Below are 27,504 nucleotides of genomic sequence, written 5' to 3'. Positions count from 1 at the left end.
GGGAACTCCTGGCATCTCTCCCTTCCTACCGTGGGTCCAAAGCCCCAGGAGGCCAAATGGTGGGCTTCTTCTCCCTGGAGGGGACTGCGGCGCCCCACTTGGCTGCCCTAGGGCGTTCCTGCAGGCTCCCTCCCCCACCCTGCCCACCCACCCCTCCTCCCCAGTAACCCTCCTGCGCTCTCTGCGGGCACCTCCCAGCCGCAGCACTCCTGGGGGCGGTAGCACCTGCTCTCCTCCCCTGGTGAGGAAGGGTGTTTTCTGAGCTCACAGGGCGTTGAGTAGGAAAGCCTCCCCCACCTTCCACTTCCGGTCCTCTGACGAACCACCCAGAGGGTAAAAGGAGGCAAAAAGGTAACAATAGAAGGGGCAGGTGCCAACACCCCACCGCACCCCCACCCTGCCACGGGCCCTGTAAGATCATGCAGCTTTAGCCTTCAACCACATCCAATGTGCCCCGGGCGGGTGGCCTTCCCTCCGAACCCTTGTTCCGCCGCCCACCGGCCGCTGTGCTCTTGGGCTCCTGGTAGGGGTTGTCCAGCAGGTAGCGGAACTGGTCGTAGTTCTTCAGCAGGTATTTGGGGGCGTACATGTGCTCGCTGGGGTCGGCCGGTGGGTACTCCTGCTGCGTGCCGTCGAACCAGCCCCCCGTGCGGATCAGGCTCCGGATGTAGTTGAGGTCCCGCTTGTCCTCGTAGTCGCCCCAGCGGGGGAAGTCGCCGTTCTGGGCTGACACCAGCTTGAAGTAGATGCCCTCGGGCGTGAAGCACCAGGAGCAGTGCCAGCCGGCGAAGTGCAGGGGGCTGCCTAGCGACCACTGCACCAGGATGTGGCCCGTGCGGTTCTCGTACTGGCGGAAGTTGGGCATGGTGTAGTACTGGCGGCGGCGCAGGCGGATGCCGTCCAGCCCGTACACCGTCTGCAGCATGTCCACCGTGCAGCCCGACACCACCTCCAGCGTGCCCGGCTGCTTCCAGAAGAAGCCGTACAGCGACTTGCGCATGTGGAAGGCGAAGGGCTCCGTCCAGCCGTCGTAGAGCTTGAGGAACAGCACGCCGTCGCGCGCGGGGATCTCGTCGGCGTCGTCGATGATGAAGACGTCGTCGGGCCGCAGGTTGCGCAGCCGCGACACGCCGTCCTGCGTCAAGAAGGTGCGCAGGTAGTCGTCGGCGATCCAGCCGTCCTGCCGCCCGCCCAGCGGGAAGTGGTCCAGGAAGACGTACAGCACCTTGTGCCGGATGTACTCGAAGCTGCCGTTGGTCAGCATCTCGCGGAACTTGAGCGGCCGCGGCTCCCCGTAGGCCGTGAAGTTGGACTCGCACACCACGAAGGCGTCCACCACGTCGCCCAGCTCGTGGAAGCGCACGTCCAGCAAGTCGAACTCGTGGTTGATGTTGATGGCGTTGATGACCCGTCGCGGCACCTCCCGGGGCACCAGGCGCTCCTTGGTGGGCAGGTTGGAGTACTGCACCACGGTGGGCACGCCACAACTCGGCCCGTGCCAGCCCGGGAGGCACACGCACTCCACCCACTTGCGCCGCGCACCGCCGCGGCCCCCTGCTCGCTCCCGGGCGCTCAGCAGCTGCCGGCCTGGGCCCCGGGCCGCCGACGACGCGCCGTCGCCTGCCTCCATCTTCTCCTCTGGCCGCCCCGATGGGGGCTTCTCCAGCATCTTGGTACCTGGCTTGAAGCAGACGCCCCCGGCCTTGGTGCGGACGAAGTACTCGGTGGTGTCCTCGGGCAGCACGAAGTCCATCCGGTGGAGCTCCTCCGTGGCCTTGCTCGGCGACAGCGGCTGGAGCAGGGGTGAGTGGGAATAGAGCGGGGTCCGCAGCAGGTCGGGGCTACCCGGCTCTGGGCTGGCCTGGGGTGTGACCGGGGCATTGTTCCAGAAGAAGCTGGACACCAGGTTAGGGCTGAGAGAGGCCAGTTCGCGGGGGAAGGTGACATAGGACAGGGTCTTAAAGAAGTGCAGGAAGGAGATGAGACACAGGCCGGCCATACAGAACATGAGAAACAGCTTGTAGCGTTTCATCTTCATCCTGCAGGAAACGGGAGAAAGCAGGGCGGTCAGGAGTCTGCAGACCTGGCGAGGGGAGCCTGAGGCTCTTCTCCTGAGGGAGGGAATGAAACTAGGGAAATTAAAGTAGAAAAAGTCGTGTTCAGGCTTCAGAAGCAAGAGAGCAGGCCTCTGGCCTGCTTGCACACTGCCTGGATTCCCTGCCTGCCCGCAAGCACAGCAAGTCAGGCAGCACTTTAAATAAGAAAGGGAATGGGTCTTGGGGTTCTTGAGCCCCTGGAGGTCTGGCCAACCCCCTGGGGTCTAATGAAATCCTGTGACTCACAAGGTGAAACAAACAGCATTGTAAAAGTTAAAAAACAAAAACAAAAAAAGACAACCCAGAGCTGCATTTTTTAACACAAACAGCTGATGGTATCAGGTTGTGGCCTGGGATTATAAGCAGGAGCCCTCAAAGCTTCCATTTGGATTATCACCCATGGGGTGTGTGAACCGCCCAAGACCCTTCCCATTTGGGACTCCAGATTGCAGGGACTTCCCAAAGATGGTCAAGTCTGGAGGTAGGTTGTTGGCCCAATGTGGTGATATATATGTTTCTACTTCTCTCTATTGTTTCTATTTCTTTTAATGATTGTATGTTGAAATTAAATCATCTTCTATAGAAAATTGAAATTGTTTATTTGTGTGCAAGAGTGGTTTCAAAGGAATCCTTTGAAAAAGTTTACTAAAAGGAAAGTAAAACTTTTGGCAAAACAGCAGTGGGTTCCAGCACCTGGACCACCCCACCATGACTGTACCAGCTGCATCGCTGGGCTTTACTCCAGGAACAGAATGCGTCCTGGGAGAAGCTCAACCCTGCAATGCAGAACCTGCCCCAGGGGGCTTACAGGCCCTAAGGGAGGGGGAGAGTGGGTTGTAGGTTGCAGACATGGGGTCCCTTCCCTGCACTGTCCAGGATGCTTTCTCCTTCTGTCTATCTGTCTGTCTCTTTATCGTTGTGTGTGTGTGTGTGTGTGTGACTATATTAACAAACCCTTTTCACTGAAAAAAATTCCCAGGTCTCAAGGGAACACTTCTAACATATTTAATGAACAAAATTAAGAAAAAGTTATCCAGAGGATGGTGACTGCAACCCCGAAATTAAAAGATGCTTGCATCTTGGAAGGAAAGCTATGACAAACCTAGACAGTATATTTAAAAAGCAGAGACATCACTTTGCCAGCAAAGGTCCATATAGTCAAAGCTATGGTTTTGCCAAAAGTCATGTACAGAAGTGAGAGTTGGACCATAAAGCAGGCTAAGCACACAAGAATTTATGCTTTTGAATCCTGGTGCTGGAGAAGACTCTTAAGAGTCCCGTGGACAGCAAGGAGGTGAAACTAGTCAATCCTAAAGGAAATCAACCCTGAATATTCAATGGAAGAACTGATGCTGAAGCTGAAGCTCCAATATTTTAGCCACTGGCTGCGAAGAGTCGACTCATTGGAAAAGACTCTGATACTGGGGAAAATTGCAGGCAGGAGGAGAAGGGGATGATAGAGGATGAGATGGTTGGATGGCATCACCAGCTTAATGGACATGGGTTTGAGCAAACTCCAGGAGATAGTGAAGGACAAGGGAAGCCTGGGGTGCCGTAGTCCATGAGGTTGCAAAGAGTCAGACACAACTGAGTGACTGAATAACAACTCCTTCATTGCCCCATGCAGGACAGTTGACTGATATCCAGCCATAAATATTTATCTGCTTGAGATGCATCACTGGTTTTATATGCATTTTTTCTGTTCTCAGCTTAATATTTTTTATAATTATTATTCTATTGAATGTTCATCCAATCAAGTGGTTTTCCTCAATCAACGACAGGTTAAAGAGATTTTCATGTCAGTAGAAATAAATCTACTATTTCCTTTTAAATTTCACCTATTCCATACTCATTTGGAATGAATCATTCTCTAAGGATCGTGATTATGACCATTCTCTACTTGTTTGCACAGTTTATCAATTAGTTTATGGTTGTGGAATGGAGAGCCATATATATTGTTTTTCACAATTAAAAAAAAAAACACCTTTTTTTAGAATATTTGTAGCTTATCAGAAAAGTTGCAAAGATAGTTCAGAGGGTTCCTTTACACCCCTCACCCTGTCTCCCCGAGTGTGGACACTTACATTGCCACAGTGTGGGGGTCACAGCTAAGAAACTGAAAGGCTCGCATTACTCTAAACTGGACCCCACACTTAACCCAGTCATGCTCTTTATCCCATGAGCGAGCCTGTGCAGCACCTCTGAGCTCACCACACAGCCCAGGGAAGAGGGCACAGCGGCCAGGAGGTTACACCCACGTGGCCAAGTCAGACCAGTGCCTTCCCAGGTGGCACTGCGTGGTAAAGAATCTGCCTGCCCGCACAACAGATGTAAGAGACTCAGGTTCGATCCCTGGGTTGGAAAGATCGCCTGGAGAAGGGAATGGCACTCCACTCGAGGATTCTTGCCTGGAAAATTCCATGGGCAGAGGAGCCTGGAGGGCTACAGTCCATGGGGCTGCAAAGAGTCAGGCATGGCTGAGTTCATGACCAGTGCCTTGGCTGGAGTGACCTACAGTCAGAGGAGGGGCTAGGACAGAAACTCGTGTTTTCTTTTCCCTTCCATAGACCTCCCTGAGGCAGGGATGGGGGGCACTGTCCTTTCCCTTAAAAGGTTTCTTTCTGTGGCTTCTCCTTATGTTTCTGGTTCTTCCTCTAGGTCATTTCAGCATCTTCTTGTTATACTCTCCCCTTCCTTTCCTAACTTAAGCCAAGCTCCTCACCATTCTGAACCTTGGTTACTACATCTGTGAAATGGGTACAGAGTTCCTGGTGTACAGCAGGTATTCAACAGATTTCTACTTCTTTCAAAGTTCAAGGCTGAAAGGCTCTAACATAAATTTTCTCTAAACTACATGGTCATAAGGCGCACAATCATGCAAGCCTTAAGGACCATCTCCTCCCACCCTTTCATGTTGGGGAGGAAGGACCACCCTCCCTGGCCTCACCTTGGTGAGGAGTCCCGAGCACGCTAGTGAGGAGCAGTCGAGTTTGCCGATCCTGCTGGCCAGGGTGGTACTTGTGCCCTCAAGACCCAGATGTCCCCCCTCCTCTGGTTTAAATGCTGACCCCTTGGAGCCTGGCCTCAGGCGGGGTTGGCACAGCTGACTGCAGGAGGCAGGACAATCAGGGGTGGGGGCCTGACCTCTGCTAAATGTCAGCTGCCCCAGGGCAGAGGCGGGGACTGGTCTCCACTGGCTTTGGGGGAGGCGGGAAGGAGCTCCTGTCCCCACCACAGATTCTAGCCCTGCTCTTGCAAAGGCAGACCAGGCCGGCGGGGTGAACGGAGTGGCAAAGGGCTGAGGCCTGTAGAGGCAGGAGGATGGGAGCTCTTGCTGGGGCAGGGACCAGGCACGAGGCGACACTGCAGACTGAGATCAGCATGGCAGAGGTCTCCAGAGTGATCCTCCTGAGGGCTGTTAGGACCTGGCAAGGCAGCCCCATCCTTCTGGTGGATCATTGCTCCCCACTTGCAGCCTGTCTCTGTGAGACACCCCAATCCCAGCCCTCCCTGGACTGAACTGGCCATGAGCGGTGAAGGGCAAGGCGGGGGCTGCCACTCAGACAAAATCTCCTGGCAGCAGTGAACACAGGCCCCAGGAAGGTAAGAGAAACTCAGGCAAGGGGCCCCCACAGCCCTGCTGAGGTCACACTGACCCAGCTGCCCCTCAGCTCCCCCATCAGATTGGCTTTCAGGATCTAGTTACCCCTGGCCAGCTGTGCCCTTTGGAGGACAGACTCTCCAGTGCCTGGGGGTCCCCCTCTGAATTGCAAGGGCCTTCAGGGTGAAGCCGTGTGATAAGGCCCCAGCCCGGCTTGCTGCCAAGAATCACGGAGTAGAGTGTGTCTCACTCGTGGCTCGAGCTGCTGGGAGGCTGACAGACACAGAGGCTGGCCCAGAGCAAGGCAGAGCCTCAGAGGCCAAGTTTTCTGGGACACTGTTACACACAGCTGTCTGGGTTGGGGGGTTTTTTGTTGTTGAACTTGTTCTTGGCCTGATCTCTTTTTATCTTATCTTCAACTATTTTCAAATACATTTTATAGACTGAGTGGCCTATAAACAAGAAACCAAATAAATAAATAATCATCGGCACTGGGGTCTCATGTAAGTCTTGACCACCCAGGGAGACTGAGGATTTTGACCACCGTTTTCACAGATGGGGAAACTGAGACTCAGAAAGATGGCAAGACTTTCCCCAAAGGATATTAGGAAGGCGACTGAATCGGACCTGAAGGTAAGTTCTGTTACCGAACCAGGCTCTGCTTCCTTACATCTGAGACCACAGCCCTCCTTGGTGCTTCTGGCCTGGCTGCGGACTAAAGCTGTGGAACCAAGCTAGGCCCCCGCTTCAGCATCTCTCCCTCCATTATAAAGCTTCATCTAGAACCATCAGGTGTACCGATAAAGCTGATGGTCACCGACACTTACAGGCCAGCTACTGTCCCGAGCACACCACATGTTGTCCTCACCGGATCCCCCCACCATGCAGCAGGTACTACTCTTTCCCATTTTACAGATGAGGAGACCGAGGCCAGAGCGATGGTATAACTTGCTCAGTGACACACAATTAGTAAGGGTCGGACTCAATCCTGTGGGGTCAGTGGTGGGATCTCATCCAGTGGTAAAGCTGTCCTGGGTCCCTTCCATCTGCCAAGTTCAGCCCAAGTCGGGTGATAAGGGTCCCATGGAGAGTCCACCAGTGACCAGTAAAGACAGTCCATGGATGGAACAGCCACCACTGCATTTGACCCACGTGACCCCCTGCAGAGTGTCACCCAACCCATCTCCTCCATTTACTCAGTGACTACTTATTGAGAGCTGGCTGAGTGCCAGGCGCTGCACTGGCCCTGGGAGCACAGCAAATCAGGAACGCAAGAGCCCCCGCCTCACGGAGCTGGTGCAGGGCGAGCGGGGTGCGGGGCTGTGGCAACTAAAATGAGCCAAATCATACGGTATGTTAAAAAGACGTGCTCTGGAGAAAAATAAAATGGTAAAGGCTAAGAGCAGGCAGGTTCAGAGGTAATCAGGTGCCCAGAGCGGGCCTTAAAAAGAGTGAGGCCAGAAGACAAGGGAGGAGGGGCAGCGGAATGGAGTGCTGGAGTGCGGCTTTCACAGGAGGATGCTAAGCGTCCGGGCTCAGCTGGGCTGCTCTGCTGAGAACCGACGGTCACCGGAACAGAGCAGGGAGGATGGCGAGGAGGCTGCGGCACTGTCTGGGTGAGAGGTGGGGTGCAGGCAGCGGTCAGACCCGGCGTGAAGTGTGAGCAACGAGTCACCCTCGGTGACTCCAGGACCTGCAGGATGGACCCACCTTTGACTGGGGCGGAAGTCATCCCTCAACCACTTCCATGGAGATGGAAAATGATAGAGCTGGGCTGGAGGCAGCTCTTGTCTCTGCAGGGTCCTCTCTAAGTGCCTTGCCCACTTCAAATGAAGACATCGAATCAGAGAGACCAATCCAGAGCCCCATCCCGCCCTGTCCCTTCTTCCCAGCGCTGAGCCCATCTCCCCATCCATCTGTCTCCTTGTCTCTGGACACGAACCCCCAGGGGCAGGGAGCTGTCATGGAGCGAGCTTCAACCAGAGCCGCTACCTGTGTGCGCACAGAGCCTAGAACCAGATAGCCCAGCTCAAACCTCTGGCTCTGCCATTTTCTATCTGCGTGGCCTTTGGGCAGGTGAAAGTAACTTTCCTTCTTTGGCTCATCTAGAAAATGAGGGTTCAATAATAACCCACATGAAGCTCCTAGCACAGCGTAAGAACCCAATAAGCATTAGCTCTTCTTACCGCTACTGTTATTCCCCCACCTGGAAGAAGAGTAGGGAGGGCCTTCAGCTGGGAGGAGGGGGCAGCAGGCGCACAGGCTCGACCAGAGCTGAGCCCTGGGCAGGGCCTGGGGCTTGGTGGGTGCTTTCTTGTTTAACCGCAGCAAGGAGTCGAGTGGGGGCGCTCAGCTGGAGCCTGGTCAGAACCTGAGTCTGATGGAAGATGGGCTGGAAGACAGTGCCCTGCTTCCCTGGGCCCCACTGGGGCTCCACAGAAAGGAGGGAAGAACTAGAAAACTCTCTGGAAGCCTCCCTAAAAGACCCCTGGCCACACACACACACACACACACACAAGCACACCCACTCATTCACTCACTTCGTGGGTTGCACCAGCCTCAGGGCCCTGGGTCTCTTGCAGGAAGGTGATGGGAATGGACCGGATGCTTCCCGACAGTCAGATAATCATGGCCGCAGGAAGCTGACCCAGACCCAGGATGCTGGCAGGACCAGCCCACCCTGGGCCTCCTCTTTCTGCACTGACTCACAGCCGTGGCCGTGCTCGGATGGTTCCAGCTGAACAGATTGGCTTTCTACCCTGCCTCTTCCTGCTCCTCCCTCCTTCTTGTGACCTCTTCCCCCGGCCTCTGCTTGATAAGCTTGTGAGGTGAGAGAAGGATGATGAGCCCAAAGCCCACGACCCAGTCACGGCCTTGGGGTCTGGGCTCAGGCTGCGTCCAGTGGGGGCTGCCAGCCAGAGAGAAGACGGGTGCTCCCTGGAGGCCACGGGCTGTGACTCGTGTGCTAGTCAGGCGGGCGGCAGCCTCCCGGTGTGGATGCACCGACAGCTTTCACCTGGTGACCAGGCTCCTGTGGCGCTCTCCATGGTCCTGAGCTCACATGCGCTGACCAGGGTCCTAGCTCGGCCCTTGGCCGGCCTCGCCCTGGCCCCTGCCAGCCTCCGCTGTGGTCTTGCAGCTTCTGTCCTAACGGCCATGCCCCCTGTCCACCACCCTCTGGCCCCCTACCCCATCTGCCTCACAACACCTTGCTGACAGCTGTGATCCCTGGTGTCCTCATCTTGGGAGCAGCCACGGGGCACCCAACTCCTCCGGCTGGCAGAGGGGGCCAGCAGTGAACAGGTCTGACACCCAGGAGGTGCTCAGGGCACTCTTGGAATATCCATGGGGGAAATCTTGGAGGTTGCACAGCCCACCTCTCTCTCCACTCCTAGTAGGAATCTACAGCCCGCAACCCAAAAGTACCTTCAGGTGGACTCTCACCAGCTGCCATGTGCTTCAGCGGGCATCTTGACTGAGCCGAAGTTCTGCCTTGCACCCCATTCTAGTTCTGCTCTACAGTACCCAAGGGCTCTGCCTAGCTCCGTGTGCCAGGCTTTGCTCCTGGCCAGCTTTGTAAATGACTGGGCCAATTTGAGGTGGGGGGGCTCCTTACAGCTGACTGGCACCCATCACCTTACAGCGCATTCTCAGTGACTTATCTGGCTTTCAGAGCCAAACCTCTTGGCCCAGGTCAGTGCCCCTCCCGCGTGCCCATCTGGCCTCTGCTTATCCAATTCTGAGTACCGCCCATTCCAGGCCGTTTGGGCTGCTAGAAATTCTTCTTTCTATTGGCCTCAATCAGCTTCCCTGGAGCTTCTGCCACCACTTCCGGGTTCTTCCTTGGGGCTCAGCAGAGGAAACCAGTGTCTCAGGGACCAGAAGATGGCAACCACCTCCCTCTGAGTCTGGAACTAAATAAGGGTCTTTCCGACATGAGGTTCCCCGATCCCACATGGAGGAGAGACGGGCCAAGGAGGTGGCTACAGAACATGACGGATCCCAGAGCTCTGGCAAGGTGGGAGAAACAGCTGATGCTGAGTCATCTCCTTATTTTATTCATTCCTTTGGTTCATATCCATCAGGCCGGCTCCACAAGGAGCAAGCCTACACCCGGGGTCACTTGACAGCCAGCACATCACCCAGGCTGCTGGTGCACATTTACCAAGAACCTGCTATGAGCCAGGCTGCCCGATCCAAGGGCTGGAGAAAAAATCAGGGGCACTGCTGGAGAAAAAAATTCCCGGGGCTGAGCCTGAAGGAAGGTACGTGGGTCTCCATTTCAAAGATGAAGAAACATGGGACTTCGAGAGGTTAAGCTACTCACTCTGCCACCCAGGGCTTGTGGGAATGAAGATGAGATGGAAGACTGAGGCTCCCCGAGCATCCTGCACATGCCAACAGGAAGACCTGGAGTGCAGTGGGGTTGCAGATTTGGGAGTCCTGCCCTGGGCTGGACAAGAATGGCTGAGGGTGGGTCTGGTGCACCAGGACCCTCAGTCCCCAAGAATTCTGCTCCCCTGGCATCCCTTGGAGAGAGGGAATCGGCTCAAGGGAAGGACTCCATCTGCCCAGGTGACTGGAATATCCTGGCAAAACCTGTTTACCGGGGTGGGGTGGGGGTGGGGGTGGGGCACAGCTGCCGCTCTCCCCATCCACAGATAAGGGAACCGAGCCCCAGAACAACGGCCAGGCAGAGCCACACCGGGAGCCAGTTCTTGGACCAGCCAGACGGGGCACTGAGGCCACTTCCCGGGGCACAAGGCTCTGGACCCCACTTTCTCTGCTGGCTTGGCTCCAGGGTGTGGGGGCCTGGATTAAGAACTACGGAAAGACTGGTGGCTCAGATGGTGAAGAATCGGCCTGCAATGCGGGAGACCTGGGTTCCATCCCTGGGTGGAGAAGATCCCCTGGAGAAGGGAATGGCTACCCGCTCCAGTATTCTTGCCTGGAGAATCCCATGGACAGAGGACTCCATGGGGTTGCGAAGAGTCAAACACGTCTGAGCGTCTGAGCGACTAACACTAACTGCTAAATACCAGGCGACTGAGGGAGGCAGCCGGAGGAGGCACGCTGCCCTCGGGGGAGCCCAGACATGCCGGGACCAAGAAGGGGCTGAAAGCAGGGCCTGGGGAAGGTCTGGGAAGGTGGAAGAGCGGGAGCAGAGCCGTGAGGGACCAGCTGGTGCCCCTGGCCCGTGCCAGGCAGGGACACAGGCTGACTCGAGCTGGGGGAGCGGGGGAAGGGGGTGGCTAGGCCTGGATCTGCACAGAGGCCACCTGAGGCAGCATCCAGACCCTGCAGCCAGATGGCAGGGCCTCGCCACTTCCCTGGGCCTCAGCTTCCTCACCAGTGAAATGGAGCGATGACAGGGCCGCATCATGGGGCAGTGGTGAGGGGTCTGCGTATCTGAAGTGCCTGCAACAGGAGGTGTGTGTGTGAGACAACAGCTGGTGAGGGGCACATGGGGAACATCTGTCACGGGAGGAGGGAGACCACTGAGGCCTCTGAGGTGGAAGCGGGGACTCCAGGGTGGCTCTGGGGATGAGGAGAGGGACTGGATGCAGAGACCTACAAACATCCCACAGAAAGGGCCCTGTGGGCGCCGAGAACAGGTGTTCCCAAAGCAAGGCACCCCCAAGGTGCCCCAGCCCTAACCCTAACTGCCCCCGGCTATGACCAGGGGGCCACAGAACCAGGGGTGTCCATCTCCCCCAGCCCCTGCTTTGCGTCTGTCACCCTTGGCACCAACAGGCCTCATCCCCTGCCTCGCCCACCTCTGTCCCCACACTGTTCTCCTAAGTCAGGTGGGCCTGCGCTCCCCACACCCAGCCTGGGGCCCAGACAGACAGAGAGACATTCAGCGAGTGTTTGGGGCAAGCCAGAGGGAAAAGCTTTGGCCAATACTTTGGCCACTACTTTGGCCACCTGATGCAAAGAGCCGACTCATTGGGAAAGACCCCGATGCTGGGAAACATTGAGGGCAGGAGAAGGGGGCGGCAGAGGATGAGATGGTTTGGTGGCATCACTGACTCCAGGGACATGAGTTTGAGCAAGCTCCAGGAGATAGTGAAGGACAGAGAAGCCTGGTGTGCTGCAGTCTGTGGGGTCACAAAGAGTCAGACACGACTGAGCAACTGAACAACAGAGGGAGGTGCACTAGGGTGGAATTTCAGGCCCAAGGATCTGGCTGCGTCCATTCACTTCAGCAGGGCCATGTAGCCGTGGGGGTGGAGGGGCACAGGGGCAGGGTGGAGGGAAGGCCCCCGGGGGCTGTGAGAGGGCCTTGGGAGATGTAAGGGCCACCATCAGGCCCCTGGTGCTTCTGCCTGCCCTGGGGTGGGTGGAGAGAGCAGACTGGCTCCTGGCAATGGAGCCGGGGGTGCAGCAGGGAGCCAGGTTGGGGGAGGAGGTCCTCATAGAGCTCAGTCCAGGGGAGGGACAGAGGACAAATGAGAAAACCAACCAACGGAGGATGCCAGGTGTCAGGGAGGGCCTCCCAAGGAGAGGACCCTTCAGCGGAGACCCAAGGTCGAGAAGGAGCCACCATGCAGACTGGGGACAGCAGCCCAGGCCCTGGGCCTAGGGCACAGAAGTCGGTGTGTTGGGAACTCCAGCGCAGGGGCAGCAAAGCAGGGGCCCCAAGCCTGGGGAGGGGTTCGGGGCCTCGAGGGGTGGCACAGACCTTCCCCACACTTCGGGGGCGGCTAGGGCAGAAGCCTGGGGACCCATCTTGGTCAGCACCCTCTTGGATCAGCAATCCCAAGGCATGTGCAAAACTTTCAGTCTAAAATAGAACCAGAGGAGGACTTCGTGGGCTTAAGTGGTTAAGACTCCATGCTCCCAAGGCAGGGGTCATGGGTTCGATCCCTGGTCGGGGAACTAAGATCCCGCATGCCACGCGGCCAAAACTATATAAATAAAATAGAACCAGAGGGTATACAAAGTGGAGTTTCTCACACATGTACCCTCAGGGGGACCAAACTTAAGGATTAGGAGACCTAACTTCCTATAAATGCTGGATTTATAGAAAACTGATAGTGTTGATCAGAGATAGCCTCCCATCAACCTTGGAAAGTTCTGCCAGAAGCCACCAGCTGGGAGGAAGTGGAGCCCGTACACCACCTCTGCGACTCCTTACTCAGGATTTCCAGGACAAAGGCTAGGCTGCCGCACTGAGCCTTACCTGGGGAGGGGCCTCCAGCAGGAGTCCGTGGGCCTGAGTCTGTGGGTCACAGTCCCTGGCTCTGGCACGTGCCTGGACCAGCCCCAGAGCCCCACACCCAGGACAGCTGCACCCTCCCAAACCCCCTTGACTGGCAGCTTCCCTCCCCTTCCGCTGTAACGATGTGAGTCCTCCCACCCCACCCTGAGATGCTCTGCAAGGTTGGCCTGCGTTGACTTCAAACTGCATTTCAGGGACTTCCCTGGTGGTCCAGTGGCTAAGACGCTGCACTTCCCAATGCAGGTCCCGGGTTCGATCCCTGGTCAGGGAACTAGATCCCACATGTCGCAACTAAGAGTTTGCATGCCACAACTAAAGATCTCTCGTGCCACAACTAAGACCCAGCACAGCCAAATAATAAATAAAAATTAAAAAAAAAAAAAACAACCCACACATTTCACAAAACTTAAGAGTTTCCTGAGAAAGGCTGAGGGAGCCCCAGGGCCCTTTCCCAGCCCCTTATCCAACTCCAATGGAACAGATCACCCTGAACAGGGTCCCATGTTACAGTCTCCAGTAGCTTGAAGGGGGTCTGGTGCTCCAAAAAGTTGGGGAACCTCTGAGGCCAGGCCTGGACTTCAGGAGCTCTGGGGGCCTGAAACCTCTCAGAGGACCTGACTCTTGCTGCCCCCTGCCCACACCCTCTCTTCAGTTTTTATCCCCACCTTCCCCATTATCTTCTCCCTGGTCCTACTGGCCCGGAACTCAGTGAGGGAACCACACAATTGCACCCCCACTCGGGGGTTTCTGTTTGCTTGCTGTTTGCCAGTTGGGCCTGACCACATGGCCTGGGGACCCCCGGGCTCCTGTGCCCACAGCCATCGCCACCAGCCTGTTGCCAATATGGGCGGAAGAAGCTAGCCCACCTGAGGCCTATCCCGGAGCCACCCTCTGGCAGGGACACTAAGTACTTTTGCTCCAATTGGATCCTGTCATTAGCCGCCAGCGCCATCACAGGTGAAAAAAGAAGTTCAGGGTCGGAGTGCCCAGCCTGACTCCCCCTCTAAGTGGCAGCAGAGTGTCCGACCTGGACCCTGGGGCTTTCCGCTCCCCACCACCCTCCCCTGCCTTGCTCTCTGCCTGGCCCCTCCCTGGAGCCCCCAGGCCCATCCTCCCCTCCCCTGACCCGGTACCTGCCCCGGACCCCAGGGTGGGAAGCCACAGGTGAGGCAGCGTCCTGTTCCAGCGGCTGCAAGGCGCTGCCCGACCCAGTGCCCGGCGCCCACGGCCGGACAGCAGCTGCTTCCTCCCTGAGGGCGGTCCCCACCCCGCAGGCCGCGCGCAGGCCGCAGGAAGGTAGGTGGCTACGTGATGGGCCGCCTCGGCCTGGCCTGGCGCCAGCTCTGCCCTTCACAGGGGGTGACTTCCTGGCTCCACCTCCTCCCACTTGTCCGGGCCTCAGTCTCCTCATCCACTGAGGTACAAACAGATAACCGGGCGGCAGGGCAGGGCGAGGCAGCCCCACCCTGACGGAGCCGCTCCCCAGAGCCAGGGGCCAAGGAGGTGGAGAACCTGGGGTTTCCATCTCGCAGGTGAGGGGCCTACTGGTACCCTGCGCTCGGGAAACTGCAAGCCCAGCTCCTCTGGGGGCCTGCCCCTGCTCCCTCTCTGGGTGGAAGGTCACTGTGAACCCTGCCCTGATTCCCAGGACCGACTCAACGGACGTGAGTCTGAGTAAACTCCGGGAGTTGGTGATGGACAGGGAGGCCTGGCGTGCTGCAGTCCATGGGGTCGCAGAGAGTCGGACACAACCGAGCGACTGAACTGATACTGCCCTGACTCTCTGAGGGTGCCCACGGATCAGAAATCAGCGTGCTACTCTACTGCCTGGCTCCACGTCCAAGTCCATCGTGGGCCAGGGCCTTAGTTCTCTGTGTTAGGAACGGCCCTCTCCAGGGTCCTCCAGAGAGGGTCAAGACATGAAGCTGGCCCTGGCGCCGGAGAAGCATGGCCGGCAGAACTGCCAGCATTGGTGCTGCTGGAGGTGGGATGCGTTAGAAGTCTTTAAACACTCTTTCCACACCCCTGGGACTCCCTTCTCCCCACCCCCTACGCACCCCCCAGCTTAGCCTTCATCTCTCAGCACGGGTCGGGGGGGCTTCAAACCCCGACTGCTCAGGAGCCCCCATCTGCCTGAGGGAACCGTCCTGTCGTTCTGTCTGTTTACCCCACAGCCCAATCCAGTCGGGTGGCTGAAGACCCGAGTGAGGAGAGTTGAGAGGACATTCCCGTGTGGGGGGCCGGCCCAAGGGCTCTCTCTGCAGAGAGAGAGGGGCTGGGAGAGGCGGGGTGCCATGCAGTGCTGGAACGGGGAGGAAGGGGGGAGGAGGCCAGGGTCCAGCCAGGGTGGGGCCGAGGCAGCAGGGAGGGGAGCGCAGGCCTGCAATAATGACTCAGGCGGACTATTAATCATTAATAGAGCTGATTGAAGGATGGAGAAGAACCCAGCTCCTTCCAGTACAGGACAGGAACACGCTGCTCAGCTTTCACGGAATGTGGACAGAAGCCCGCCTCATGCAGGCCTATTGCTCATATCTTTATCAGTTCAGGTCAGTCGCTCATTCGTGTCCGACTCTTTGCAACCCCATGGACTGCAGCACGCCAGGCCTCCCTGTCCCATCACTCCCAGAGTTTACCCACATCTTTATGGAGCCCACCAAAGCCAGTGGGGAGGAGACTCCCCCAGAGACTCCTGCATCTCGGGCCTGCAGCTCTTGGCCCACCTCCCAGCTGCTTGTCCTTCCAGACCCAAATGACCCGCCCTGGCCCGTCAGGCGAGAGGGTGGCCAGAGCAGACGGCCCTACCCCGCCTCAGTGTCCACATCTATGGAACAGAGATCAGGCTCACAGCGAGGAGAAACAAAACCGGTCAGGCCGGGGCTGAGCACCTTCTGCCTCTATGAGAGCGGGAACTCATTTCCAGGCCCAGCGCGGTAGGAGACGCCCCCAGCCCCATCTCTCAGGAGGCGGGGCAGGGCACTGCGATTCGGGCAGCAGCTGCCCGGAATCCAGACTCCAGAGGCACTCTTCTCAAATCTGGCCCCCATGCCTTCGAACGCCTGTGCGATCCTGGGCAGGTCACATAATATCCCTGAACCTCAGAGTCCCTCATCTGCAATGTGGGACCACCCCAGCCCCTCACCCCAGGAGGATTAAACAGGATAACACCCAAAGAGAGAGACCAGTCCGCGGAGCTTCCAGGCTGGGGTCAATGCCCGCTCTCCACATGACATGCCCTCTGTGTGCCTGGATGGCCTGGCAGGGATGCTGGTAGGCCAGTTGGCACTTCCCTCCAAAAGGCCCCTCCTCCTTGTCCTCCTCACTGGTCTCCCTCTTGCCTATATCTTTCTTCGTCTTGAAATTTTTTTGTTTTGGCCACCTCCGGGCAAGTGGGATCTTAGTTTCCCAGCCAGGGATTGAACCCATGCCCCCTGCAGTGAAAGCGCAGAGTCCTAACCACTGGACTGGCAGGGAAGTCCCCTCTCTTGAAATTCTCAATTTGTGAACAAAGGCCCTACGTTTTCCTTTGGCATTGAGCCCCACCAGTTCTGTCACTGCAGAGGCCCCATCAGGCCACATCCCCCTGCTCTGAACGCTCACTGCACTCAGAATAAAATCCCAACTCCTTCCTGTACCCACAGGTTCTGGCCATCTGGTCCCTGCATCTTTGCTGACCTCACGTCCCTCGTCCACGTGCCTCCGGCCACAGTCCCTGCCTCCCGTCCCTTCCGCACCCCAGGCTCACCTGTCTCAGGGTCCTCGCCCGGACTGTTCCCTCCACCCAGAATGCCCTTCCCTCGGATCTCCACATGCCGGCTGCTGCTCAGGGGGGCCTTCCTGACCAACCAGCTAAAGCAGTGGTCCCCTCCCGGTCATGGGCTCCACACACTCCTCACTGCGGAAGTGATCTGTCTCCTTGTTTATGTGTTAGTGGTCTGTCTCTCCCACCCACACCCTGCTCGCTTGGAATGTCAATAACAGGAGAGCAGGGTCACCACGGGCCACAGTCGCCAGTCCCTGCTGCTCCCCACTCCCTAAGGGAAAGCCCGGGCCTGCAGCAGGAGCTCCACAAACAGCTGCTGAGTGAGGACCGGAACCCGGATGAGAAGTGATGCTAGAGTCCCCGGTGGCAAGTATCAACCCGGCTTGGAGGTGCCTGGGGCACCCGGCCCACCGGTGCACTGCCTCGCCTAGCAGGATGCTCTCCGCTTGCCCCTTCCCTGCCCCCAGCCCTGCTGAGATCAGCGCCATCCTTCCCAGGCAGGCAGCCCCAGCAGTGCCAGCCCCTCCCGCTCAGGCTCGCCCATCCTCCAGGGACAATGTACAAAGGGCCACTTCAGTTCCGAGCCTCTCAGCTCCATCTCCAGCCCAGAAGGCCTGAGTGGGGGAGGGGAGGGGAGGGGAGGGGAGGGGAGGGGAGGGGAGGGGAGGGGAGGGGAGGGGAGGGCCCGCCCCACCCGCCCCACCCCTTCTCTGTCCTCACGTGCTTTCTCTTGCACAGGCTGGGTGGGTAAGAGAGTCAAGCTGCAGCTGGAGGAACTTTGTCCCAGGCGTTGCACCCTGGGAGGTCGGGGTGGGAGAGTGCCTGTGCCGGGGGGCGGGGGGGTAAGAGGGTGCCCATGCCCAGGGTGGTGGGGGTGCCCAGGCACAGGACCCAGGCAGAGGTTGGTCCCTGTGTTCCTAGGCAGTGGGAGTGGAAGGTTTCCCACGGGCACCTCCCCACGTGCATAGGGCGGGGGGACAGGGTGCACCTGTGCAAGCGGGAGGCCCGAGCGCCGGCTGGGCTGAGGGACACAGACGGGCAGACCCCACGGGATCCGGGACGGGCTGCAGGGAGGGCAGGGACCTGGGCTTTACAGTCAGTTCCCATCATGCCTGCCTGCCACCCTCGGCCGCAAGACAGGCGTAAAGAACTCACTCCAACGGTTGTTCTAACAACCTGAGCCGATGACCCGTGACCTGAGCCTGGCACCGAGGACGAGGACAACCGCGGCCGTTACCAACTTGCCTCTTTCTGCGCCCCGTTGGTGATGTGAGCTGCCACCCGGGAGCCCATGCCAGGACCCCAGGAGCCACCCTAAAGCCTCCCTCTCGCTGACCCCACACGCCGGTCACCAAGGCGGGTCTATTCCGTGCCCTGAAACCTCTCAAGCCCCACCCTCACCCTGTGCCCCGTCTCCTGCTGGCTGTGCCACTGCCGGCACTCACCTGGACAGCAGCTGCGGCCTTCCTAGGGGGGCTCTCGGCCAGGTGCCCTGGAGCCAGGCAGGAGCCACATCTGACGCTGCCCCTCCCAGCCTGGCCCTCAGGATAAAGTCCAGATCTCTCAGGAGGCTCCAGGTTTCTGTGTAATTTTACAGTCCCCGGCCCCACGCCGGACTCGGGAGGGTTCAGCTGAACTGGACTTGACTTCCTCCAGGCCTCTCTGACCCTAGCCTGTGGACAGAGCCAAGCCATCTCAACCCTGGCCTGGCCCCCCAATGCCCTGGGGTCCTCAGCTTCAGCCCAGCGCCTGACACAGAGGCTTGGAGAATGAATGAATGAAAGACCCCCACCCACCCCGCAAATCCACACACTGTACTTTTCAGTTAGTGCCGCCGGGCTCTCAGGTCTGGTCGGGGGCTTGGAAAGGTGGCTGCAACTCCTAGCTCTGTCTTCCGTGTGAACTCGCGCTCAGGACGCCCCAGTGAAGGGGCTCATCTACGTGCATCCTAAGGGTCCCTTCCAACGGGCTGGTGGTAAAGGGAGACACAGTTCTGAGACTCCATCCTCAGAATGCTCTGAGCAGCGTGACGCCTGATGTCTGTGAGGAGGGATGGTGGGAAGGTGGGAAGTGAAGCAACCGCTTCGAGCAGGTTACGATCCTTCCCACCATGGCTCGCCACTCTATGCCCAGTGCCCAATCCAGGCCTGGCACACAGTAGTAGGTGCGCAAGCGGCTGCTGCTGAGGGAGGAAATGGGCTTGAGCCCCGGCTCTGCCACCCCCAGCTCTGCGACCCCAAGCAAAACTCCCACTCTCTCCAGGCGTGTCTGAGGCGGCGTGAAAGGGAAGCTGGTAATGCTGCATGCAGGCTCCCCGGAGGGTTTGGGGGCTGCACCTGGCCCCGAGGCGGCAATCTGAGCACCATATTTAACCTCCTGCTGGGTGCAGTCCTGAGCAGGTACACAGCTGTTTGGCTCTGTGGCTCTGGGCACCTGGTGAGCCTCCTGGAGGCTAAACAATGAGCCTTTTCTCTTTTTCCTCCCTGATTCTTCTGTCCTACCCGGCCTGCAAGGGGCTACAGCATCCCTGGGTCAGGACCTGACTGTCCCCACCAGGCACTCTCCGTAAGCCGTCACCACTGGAGGGCATATCATACAGGGCTGCCGGCACTGGGCCCCTGCTCCTTAATTTCACGGGTGCTACCAATCTGTTCTTGCCCAATAATGACTTAGTTCTTCCTGCCCACTGGATCCACGGAGCATTCTGGAACAGGCTGGTGCTCAGATTTCCCGCCTACCATGGGGCAGGAGACAGGGAATGAAATACTAGGGACAGAACCGTCACCACAGGTAAGAAGGTCATGCCAGGGACCAGGTGGCTGGGGTCCCGGCCTCGGCAATTCCGCTAACGTCCCGGGAGACCCTGAGCACCAAGAGCAGCGTCCCCTTCCCAGGCGGTGCGCTTCATCCTAGCTCATCTTCACAAGCCTACTTCACAGACAGGGAAACCGGGGCTTAGAGAGCGGACGTGCCTCATCCAAGGAGGCCACAGGAAGGGACTGGCTCAGCGGAGACCACGTGCATGCCCATTGCTGCTCCCCTATATAAGGGCCTCCCCATTCTCTCTGGACCTCAGTTTCCCACTGACCCCTGGGGGCACAGACATGACCTTCCAGCTTGACCCATATCAGCATTCCACATTCCAACAGGCCGCATTCTAGGTTTGCTGTTCCATGTTCCCTCTCCAAGTTCCATCTCCTAGTTTCCCTGGTCTGAATTTGGGGAGGGGGTTCCTACTTTCTGGGTGCTGTGTTCTGGGTTCTAGTTCCAAGGCTTGCCTCTCATAGAAAGTTCTGTAGCTGGAGAGACTGCCCGGGTGGTACAGTGGATAAGAATCCACCTGCCAACGCAGGGGACATGGGTTCAATCCCCGGTCCGGGAAGATTCCACAGGCTGCGGAGCAACCAAGCCCGTGCAGCGCAACTACTGAGTCCGAGTGCTGCAACTGCTGAAGCCAGCACGCCCAGAGGCCATGCTCCACGGCAAGACACCACCACGACGGGAAGCCCATGCGCCCCAACTAGAGAAAACCCTTGAGCAACGAAGACCCGGTACAGCCAAAAATAAATAAATAATTTTTTAAAAAGAAAGTTCTGCAGCCCCGGTTCTCCAGCCAACACACTCCCTCTTCAGGGCACTGTGCCCTCCTCCTAGCACTAGCAGCAGCGCTCACAGCCCAGGGCTCCGTGGTCCTAGAACAGCGAAACCAGCAAGGAGGGCCCGCTGGGCTCCCAGGGCCATGGCGGGATCGCGGAGCACACCCACAGCCCTGGCAGGAATGCCCCTCCCCACCCCTCTCCTTGTCACCCCAGGATGCCGTCCTGACCACCCCCCATGCCTACCGGGCTCCATTCCCCACCAGCCCGCTCTGTAATGGCCCCACGAGACAGGCACTTCCCAAGGGCAGAGACCTTGGGCCACTCAGCTTCTGGGTCAGAGCCTGGCACCTCCTTGTGGGCACTGAATAAACGCTTGCTGGAAGAATCAGCGAGGCACGCTGGGGGTGACGGGATCACACACGGGCGCAGCCTAAGGGACATGCCTTCGGATGATGGAGGTGCTCCTGCTGTGTGCGTGCACCAGGTAACTCACCAAAAAAAAAAAAAAAGGCACAAAAACACAGACATGAGCACACCCTGCCCTGGAATGTAGCCCAGCCCCCGGCACAGAGAACGAACGAACGACTGCTTTGTACCAAGGACAGAGTCAGGGGCCGCGGTGGAGACAGAGATCGAGTCCCCACGGGGAATCGGGGCTCAGCTGTCATTGGGAAGACCATGACCTCAGGTGGAGAACTTGACCATGGCTCAGAAGGACTGCCGGAAATGCACTTAGAGACGGGGTCAGTCAGGGGACAGTCAATCCACTGGGCACAGGGGTTGGGGGGACAGTAATGTCAGCAGCCCCGGGGTCGCCTCTGGTTGGAAGGGGCAGGGGTGGCTTCCTAGGTGAATGGCAACACCTGGGTGGAGTGGGCTGGCCTTCCGGGTGAAGAGTCCAGCACAGTAATGGCCCCGAGGCAGGAATGTGGGGTGTGCAGGGGAAGAGGTGCAGAGGCTGGACTGGGGCCACAGGAAGGAGGTCGGACGTGTGGACGGAATTCTTGGGGCGCGGCATCCCAGTACCCCCTGGCCTGGACTCTCATTGACCCAGTTTCCAGGAACGAGAGAGACAGACGCTGTGTGCCTCCAGTGCACCTGTTCTGGGGGACGTCCCTGGGGCCGGGCAACTCCTACCCTGAGACCCCACAGCCAGCCTTCCTGGAGGCTACTCATGAGCAGGGACCCCAGAATCCAACAAATGGGGAGCTGGCTGTTCTCACAGCCCCTTTTCTTATCTCTCTTAGAACCTAACTTCATTTCTCATACATTCTGGGGAATCTGGACATCACAGAGAAAGAGACAGAATGATACCACTCACCAACCTGCCACTCCTAGGCTAACACTGTAGCCTAAGTGCTTGTAGACTTTTTTCCTGAGCACCTTTTTGCTGGAATGAACTATTGGCATGGATTTCCCGCCAGTTTGGGGGCAACAGGCATTTTTCCTAAGGAGCTTTGTCTGCACGCCAGAGGACCAGAGGGCAGGCCTGAGCCTTGGGGACTCTGCTCTCCTCGCCTCCTGTTCCTCCACCCCCGACCAGGACCCCACTGAGAAACACTCCAGTGTGGGAAAGGAATGGGGGCGGGCTGCAAACCCACAGTCCTGGGCACTCCTCCTACAGACCACAAAGCTCTGGGTCAGTGCCAAGCGCCCCGGGACCCAACGTCCCCTCTGTGAAATGGGCAGCCTCAGTCTTGCCCCCTCTCTAGGCTGAGGTGACCATCACTGGCTGGACTGAGCTTCACAGTTGCTTCCAGGAGCCATACCAGGAGGCCCCTTGATATTTCCAGTAACCCCCTCCCTTTGCCACCTGGACACAAGGAACAGCAGAGCAAGCCCCACGGCTGGCCCTGGTGACCTCCACCCCAGTCCCCCGACCCAGTCCTCTCTGTTCCACTCCACTAGCATCCCCCCTCCACCAGGCCCTCAACAGACCTCCCTGCACAAGGGTCTCCTCCCATGAACACAGACAGACAGGAATCTGGGGTAGTAGGAAGGCCGCATGGCTTCCTGGAAGAATCTTATAGGATGGATGCGTCAGGAGAGGAAGGGCACTTGGAGACAGAGGGACAGCACCGTACAGGCCAGAGGGGGAGTCAGCCCCGGGGCTGCTAGCCTGGGTCGGGGTGGGGCAGCTGATGCAGCGCCCCTGAGATGCTGAAACGAAATCACGCCAGAAAGCACAAGCATCTCCTTCCCATTCGTGCCATAAACATGAGTTACGACACACGCACAGTCCCAGGTGATGGTCGGGGAGGCACCTTTTCCATCATTCACCTAAACTGGCTAATCGGCCTCGTTTCCAGAAGTGGCCCTCACCCTCCACTCTCAGAATTACCATTTAGCAAACACTTAAGTACTTCTCAAGTGCCTCCTCGTGTGAGGCACGGTGCCAGCCCCCCAGAGGGTGCCTGTGTGCCCAGTCCAGGAATCAGTGCCCCCCCCACCTGGTCCTTCTTCCCCAATCACCTCGATTCAGCCAGACCGCGTGCCAGGCCCCCAGTAAAAGAGGAGGGCGGCCACGACGGGCTTGTCTAAAGTGCTAAGTGTGGACTCTGGGGGGGGTCCATACAGGTCCCAGCCTGGGACCTGTTCCCTGGAGGAGGTGGAGGCAGCAGGTGCTGGGATAAAAGCAATGGGCTTGGGAAGGGAGGGATGGGAGGGGTGGGACAGTGTGGTTGTTACAGAGCTGGGGGTGGGGGCAGAGAGAACAGAGGAAGCAGCTGAGTCACAGAGGCCGAAGGGGTCTCGTGAGGCAGCATGGAATTCATGGGGCCAAGCTGTGGTTCCTGAAGTCCACAGGCCTCAGAATCCCCAGGGGATTCAAAACTATAGATTTCCAACCCTCCCTGCCGGGGTGGGATTCTGACTTGGTGGGGCGGGGCAGGGAGCCTGGAAAATCCATACTATCCCCCTGGTGCCCAGACAAGGCTGAGCAGGCCCTCCTGAGGCAGGGTCCCAGGCCTATGAGCAGGAAGCAGGCAGCCCCAGGGCCCCCAAGAGGGTGGCCTGGAGGGCGGGGTGGGGTGAGGCGGCAGTCCAAGGCGTCCGAGCCGCAGAGAGCAGTCATCTCTGGGTGATGGAAGGGCCTGGACAGGCAGCCCCATCCTACAGGCTGGGGACCTACAGGCTGGATATGATGGATCCCAACCCTGCCACTTCCCGGCCCTGGGTCCCCAGCCCCTTCGAATTGCCAAATGGGATAATAATAGTACCTACCTCGTGGGAAGTTAGGAGGTGTCTCTGAGATAATGCAGACAAAGTGCTTTGGCCCAGCGCCCAGCACATAGTAAGTGCTCGATAAAGAGCTGCAAATTATTATGACTGGAAAGTCCTCCATCTCGGGTCTCTGGCATCCAGAATCTCAGAGACGGCCTCTGGCCACCCTCCCTAGTTCAGACCTCAGACCGCCTGGCCTGCTCCTTCTGGGAAATTCCTGGCCTGCCTAGAGGAGTAGCCAGAGGCCGGGCCCTCAGGAGACCCCAGCATCAGCACAGACTCCTACCTTCTGTCCTGGCCTTCACCCCGTACCCCACCCCACCCCACCCCCAGGATTCCCACTTCAGTGGGAACCAAAGTCTTAGCCAAATAAGCTCTAAACTCATAAGACAACAGAGTAATTAGGTGTGTGAATGATTCCTATTGTTCCGATTTTATTTTTATAGATAAGATGAAAATAAGTGAACCAACAGGGGAATTTCAGCAATGCAAGGAAAAGTATTCCCTGTTAACTTTCTGGATTATGAGCAAGGCCTTGGGCCCCTTGTCAGCCCATTCTAGACCATGTGAGGGTGATCCACCACCCTTCCACCCCCCCAGGCCTGCTTCCAGCCCTTGGGAAGTTCTCACCCCTTCCTGAAGCCTCTTTCCCCTTCTGGGAGATGGGGACAAGCAAGGTCCCTGTGACCATTCTGCTGCAAGTGAGGCTGTCCACTGGAGGTTCAGTGTCCTTGATCAGGGATGGAGAAGGAGGAGGAATAGGTGGAAGAAAGAGGAGGGATGCTCCCTTGGGCTGATAATCACACATTCATTCATTCATTCACTCACTCATTCACTCATTCATTTGTGCTCCTGTAGGTCCATGGAGCTCACTGTCTGTCAGGATCACACAATAACAAACATGTTGGCATCACGTGGAGGCTTCTGGTGAGTAACAGAGCGCCGGGGGAAAGAAGGAGGAACAGACATTCAGGTAGTGAGAACAGCATAAGCAAAGGAATAGAATCTGAGGTTTGGGGCCTGTGTGGACCATATCTCAGAGCTCTGTTGGGCTAAAGCATGGGGTCCAGCCGGGCCAGTCTATGCTAAGGCCCAGGCCAAGGTCAAGGGGGGCCCCTGGGAGGAGTTAGAGAGGAGAGAGGCAGGGTCAGAGGTGTGGAGGGAAGGAGAATACCCACCATTCCCTCTGCCCTCCTCCCTGTGGATGCTTATTCAGGGTAATCTCTCACCCCACTCTCAGCCTGTCCAGTGCCCTCCAACAAGCCCCCCGCAGCTACAGTATCACATGGCCGCTCTTCAAGTCTATCTGACCAACAGCTCCTGGGGACTCTCCTCCTTGTTCTACTGTTATTTATTAAGCACCTACCGAACGCCTGGGTGCTGTACCGGAAAGCTCACTGGAACCTGAATGAAGCTCTTCAAATAGCAATAGTGTGCATCTTCCCCATTTTAGAGATACGGAAACTGAGGCACAGAGAAGCAGAGTCTACTGTCACACGGTAAGAAGTGACAGGATCAGAATCGGAACCTGGGCCACTGGATCTAGAATCTTTGCTCTTTCTGCACTTGACTGCCTCATGGCACAGTTATTGAGACTGTTCCCTACCTGCAAGCAGCCAGCACAGAGCTAGGCAGACCATGGATATCTGTGCCCACGTGTCCAGGGGTACCTGCTGCCCAATTTGATTTGAATCTCTGGCGGGCAAGGCCCGTGTCCTCTCCACCAGGCTACCCAGCAAAGTGCCCCTCGCAGGAGGATATCATGCTTGTTGGCCAGAATATCTGAAGAAACTTCTGGAAGGGAGCCTGTTCCCATGTGGTAGACTAGAGAGCTGGCTGGGAAGGGGTGCACCGTGTGCCGGCCTGGGGAACAAAAATTGGCCTTGGGGAGCAGAGCAGAGTCCCCTGATTGACATGGGTGGGGGCCAGAAGGTGGTGGGTGTCAACATAGGCAAGAGGAGGCTGTCCGTGCAGACTACCCTGCCCGGGTCACTCTTCACTGCTACTTTTGTCTCCTCCGAGAAGGAAGACAGCAACACTCAGCTCCCCCAAGCCTCAGCTTCCTCCTGGTCACAGCCAGCCCTCACAGAATCCTCACCATCAAGTGGACATGGCTTGCCAGCTGGAATCAGTATCCCTGTTTCACAGGTAAAAATACCCATGGAGCTGCCAGCCATTTCCTAGGTGTCTCAGGTGCTGGGTGTACCTGTACGTGTTAGACGCAGCATCTCATGCAGTCCTCACCACAACTGAGTGAAGGAATCTCCCCATTTGTCAGACATGGAAACTGAGGTTCAGAAGGCTGCCCGGCCGAGGTGGTCCGGCTATCTCAGTGAAAGTGATCAGCAATGTGGGTCAAGTAGCCCTGAGCACATTAAGGGCGCTGTGCAGACCCACAGAAGGGGGTCAGCTGGGCCCGCCGGTGCCAGCCCAGCCAGTCTCCTTGCTGTCCTCAGGCAGCTCCCTGGGGTGGCCCACCACCTCGCCTCCACCTGGTCTTCCCTTCCTCCAGTCGGCTCCCCTCTCTCCAGTGGCTTCTCATGTCGGCCCCCAGCAGGGCTTTGGCTGTCCCCCACCTCCAGCTCTCAGCACACTTAGCACATCTTGGAGCCTTGCCTTATCCATCCCTCTGCCCAGAATACCCTTTCCACTATCTCTCCCAAGCAAACCCTTCCAGCTTCCTTTTATGTCTTCCAGCAAGTTCCCTCTCCCCCAAGGGGAGAGGGGGCTGAGGGCCCCTTTTCAAACTTTCCCAGGACCCTGTGTCTATCTCTTCAGCTGGCAGAAACATTGATAACCCTGCAGAATGGCCAGCTCCTCCGGGTGGGGCATTGGGGGAAGTGGGGTGGGGTGGGGGGAGGAACTTGTCTTGCTCTTCCTTCCATCCCCAGGCTTGGCCCATTGCCTGGATTTTTAGTAACTGCCCTGGAGGTGACACAAGTCTTCCCCATCGAGGCAGATCTGGGCTGGTGGCCCAGGAGTAGAGTGCTATGTGGACCCAGAGAGAGCCGGGGCTGGGGGACCAGAGAGAGCTCACTGGGGCAGTGGTCCTGCCCACTTCTAGGAAGTCTCCTGGAGCCTAAAGAGAGTCACCCAACCTCAGGTCACCAGGGCTGGCTGAGACCCATCTCTGGCTCTCTGGCACCCTAGCTCAGGCACCCCCCCCCAACACAACCCAGGTGCAGTCCCCTCCCCACCCCCGGTTCCAGAACTCACTATTTGCAGATATTTATAGCACCCTCCCCCAGCCAGGTTCCCTCCCCCGCCCTGGGCAGTGCGGTGGAAAGAGCGGGAGCCCCCCCAGCAGAAAGGGTTGGGGTTCTTTCTCCACCTCCCTCGGTCTGATCTCGGCCTCCGCATCTGCCCAGCACCCCGACAGCGCCAGGGCCTCGGCCGCCGCCGCGCCGCAGCCCGGGGTCGGGGGGTAGGGGAAGGCGGGAGCCGAGGCCTCCCATCCCCAGCCTCGCGGCGCGCGGGAGGTTTGTCGGGGGCGCGGTGCACAAAGCCTAGCTCAAACCCGGAGCCTCGGGGACGCCCCCTGCCCAGGCCGGGGGTGGGGGTAGGGGGGGTCGAGGGAATGAGGCTTTGCCCTCCCCCGCCACAGAAAGCTCAGCTGAGCAGCCGGGTTGGGGGAGGGGGTGCCAGAGCTGAGTAGCTGCCCCAGCATCCGCCCCCCATCTCGGCCCCCACCCAGACCCCCCAGCCTAGTGCTCCCGCCTCCGCCCCCAAAGGTCACACTCGGGGAGGGGGGCTATGGGAGCTGTGATGGGGGCGGGGGGCGCAGCGAGCGCGGAAGAGGAGGCGCAGGGCCGGGAGAGCCGGGATGCGGGGGGCTGCAACGCGGGCCCTCAGGACGCCAGGGTCAACTCACCCATCGCCCGCCGGGTCTCAGCAGCGGCGGCAGCAGCAGCGGCGGCGGCGGCTCCGCGGCCCCCGGGGCCCCCGGCGGGGAGATGCTGGCGTCCGCCGCAACCTCTCGCCCCATCCCGGGCTCCGGC

General features: G+C 58.3%; 1 protein-coding gene and 2 long non-coding RNA genes across 7 annotated transcripts; 2 read left to right on the top strand and 1 right to left on the bottom strand.

The window, feature by feature from the left end:
• Window positions 1-251: 251 nt before the first annotated feature.
• MGAT3 (beta-1,4-mannosyl-glycoprotein 4-beta-N-acetylglucosaminyltransferase) lies at window positions 252-27,504 on the bottom strand. Of its 4 annotated transcripts, none has more exons than XM_065944257.1 (2): window positions 27,378-27,504; window positions 252-2,039 (listed from the first exon to the last, which is right to left on the bottom strand). In XM_065944257.1, exon 2 carries the CDS (start codon window positions 2,036-2,038, stop codon window positions 428-430), a length of 1,611 nt encoding a protein of 536 aa, XP_065800329.1. In that variant the 5' UTR covers window position 2,039; window positions 27,378-27,504; the 3' UTR covers window positions 252-427. The 4 variants fall into 4 exon arrangements, with proteins under 4 accessions (XP_065800329.1, XP_065800320.1, XP_065800337.1 ...); XM_065944248.1 differs by lacking the exon at window positions 27,378-27,504 and adding an exon at window positions 18,131-18,215; XM_065944265.1 differs by lacking the exon at window positions 27,378-27,504 and adding an exon at window positions 14,056-14,138.
• Window positions 14,317-17,328, top strand: LOC136160343 (uncharacterized). The gene is made up of 4 exons (XR_010661605.1): window positions 14,317-14,454; window positions 14,571-14,906; window positions 15,342-15,471; window positions 16,564-17,328. It is a non-coding gene; the product is annotated as an uncharacterized lncRNA (long non-coding RNA).
• On the top strand, window positions 18,953-20,240 carry LOC136174263 (uncharacterized). Of its 2 annotated transcripts, none has more exons than XR_010664390.1 (3): window positions 18,953-19,084; window positions 19,199-19,250; window positions 19,359-20,240. It is a non-coding gene; the product is annotated as an uncharacterized lncRNA (long non-coding RNA). The 2 variants fall into 2 exon arrangements; XR_010664391.1 differs by having other exon boundaries at window positions 19,199-19,846; window positions 20,078-20,240.

Source organism: Muntiacus reevesi, chromosome 1 (genome assembly GCF_963930625.1).
Source record: "Muntiacus reevesi chromosome 1, mMunRee1.1, whole genome shotgun sequence".
Classification (NCBI taxonomy): domain Eukaryota; kingdom Metazoa; phylum Chordata; class Mammalia; order Artiodactyla; family Cervidae; genus Muntiacus; species Muntiacus reevesi.
This window is presented reverse-complemented; position numbering and strand designations above follow the sequence as displayed.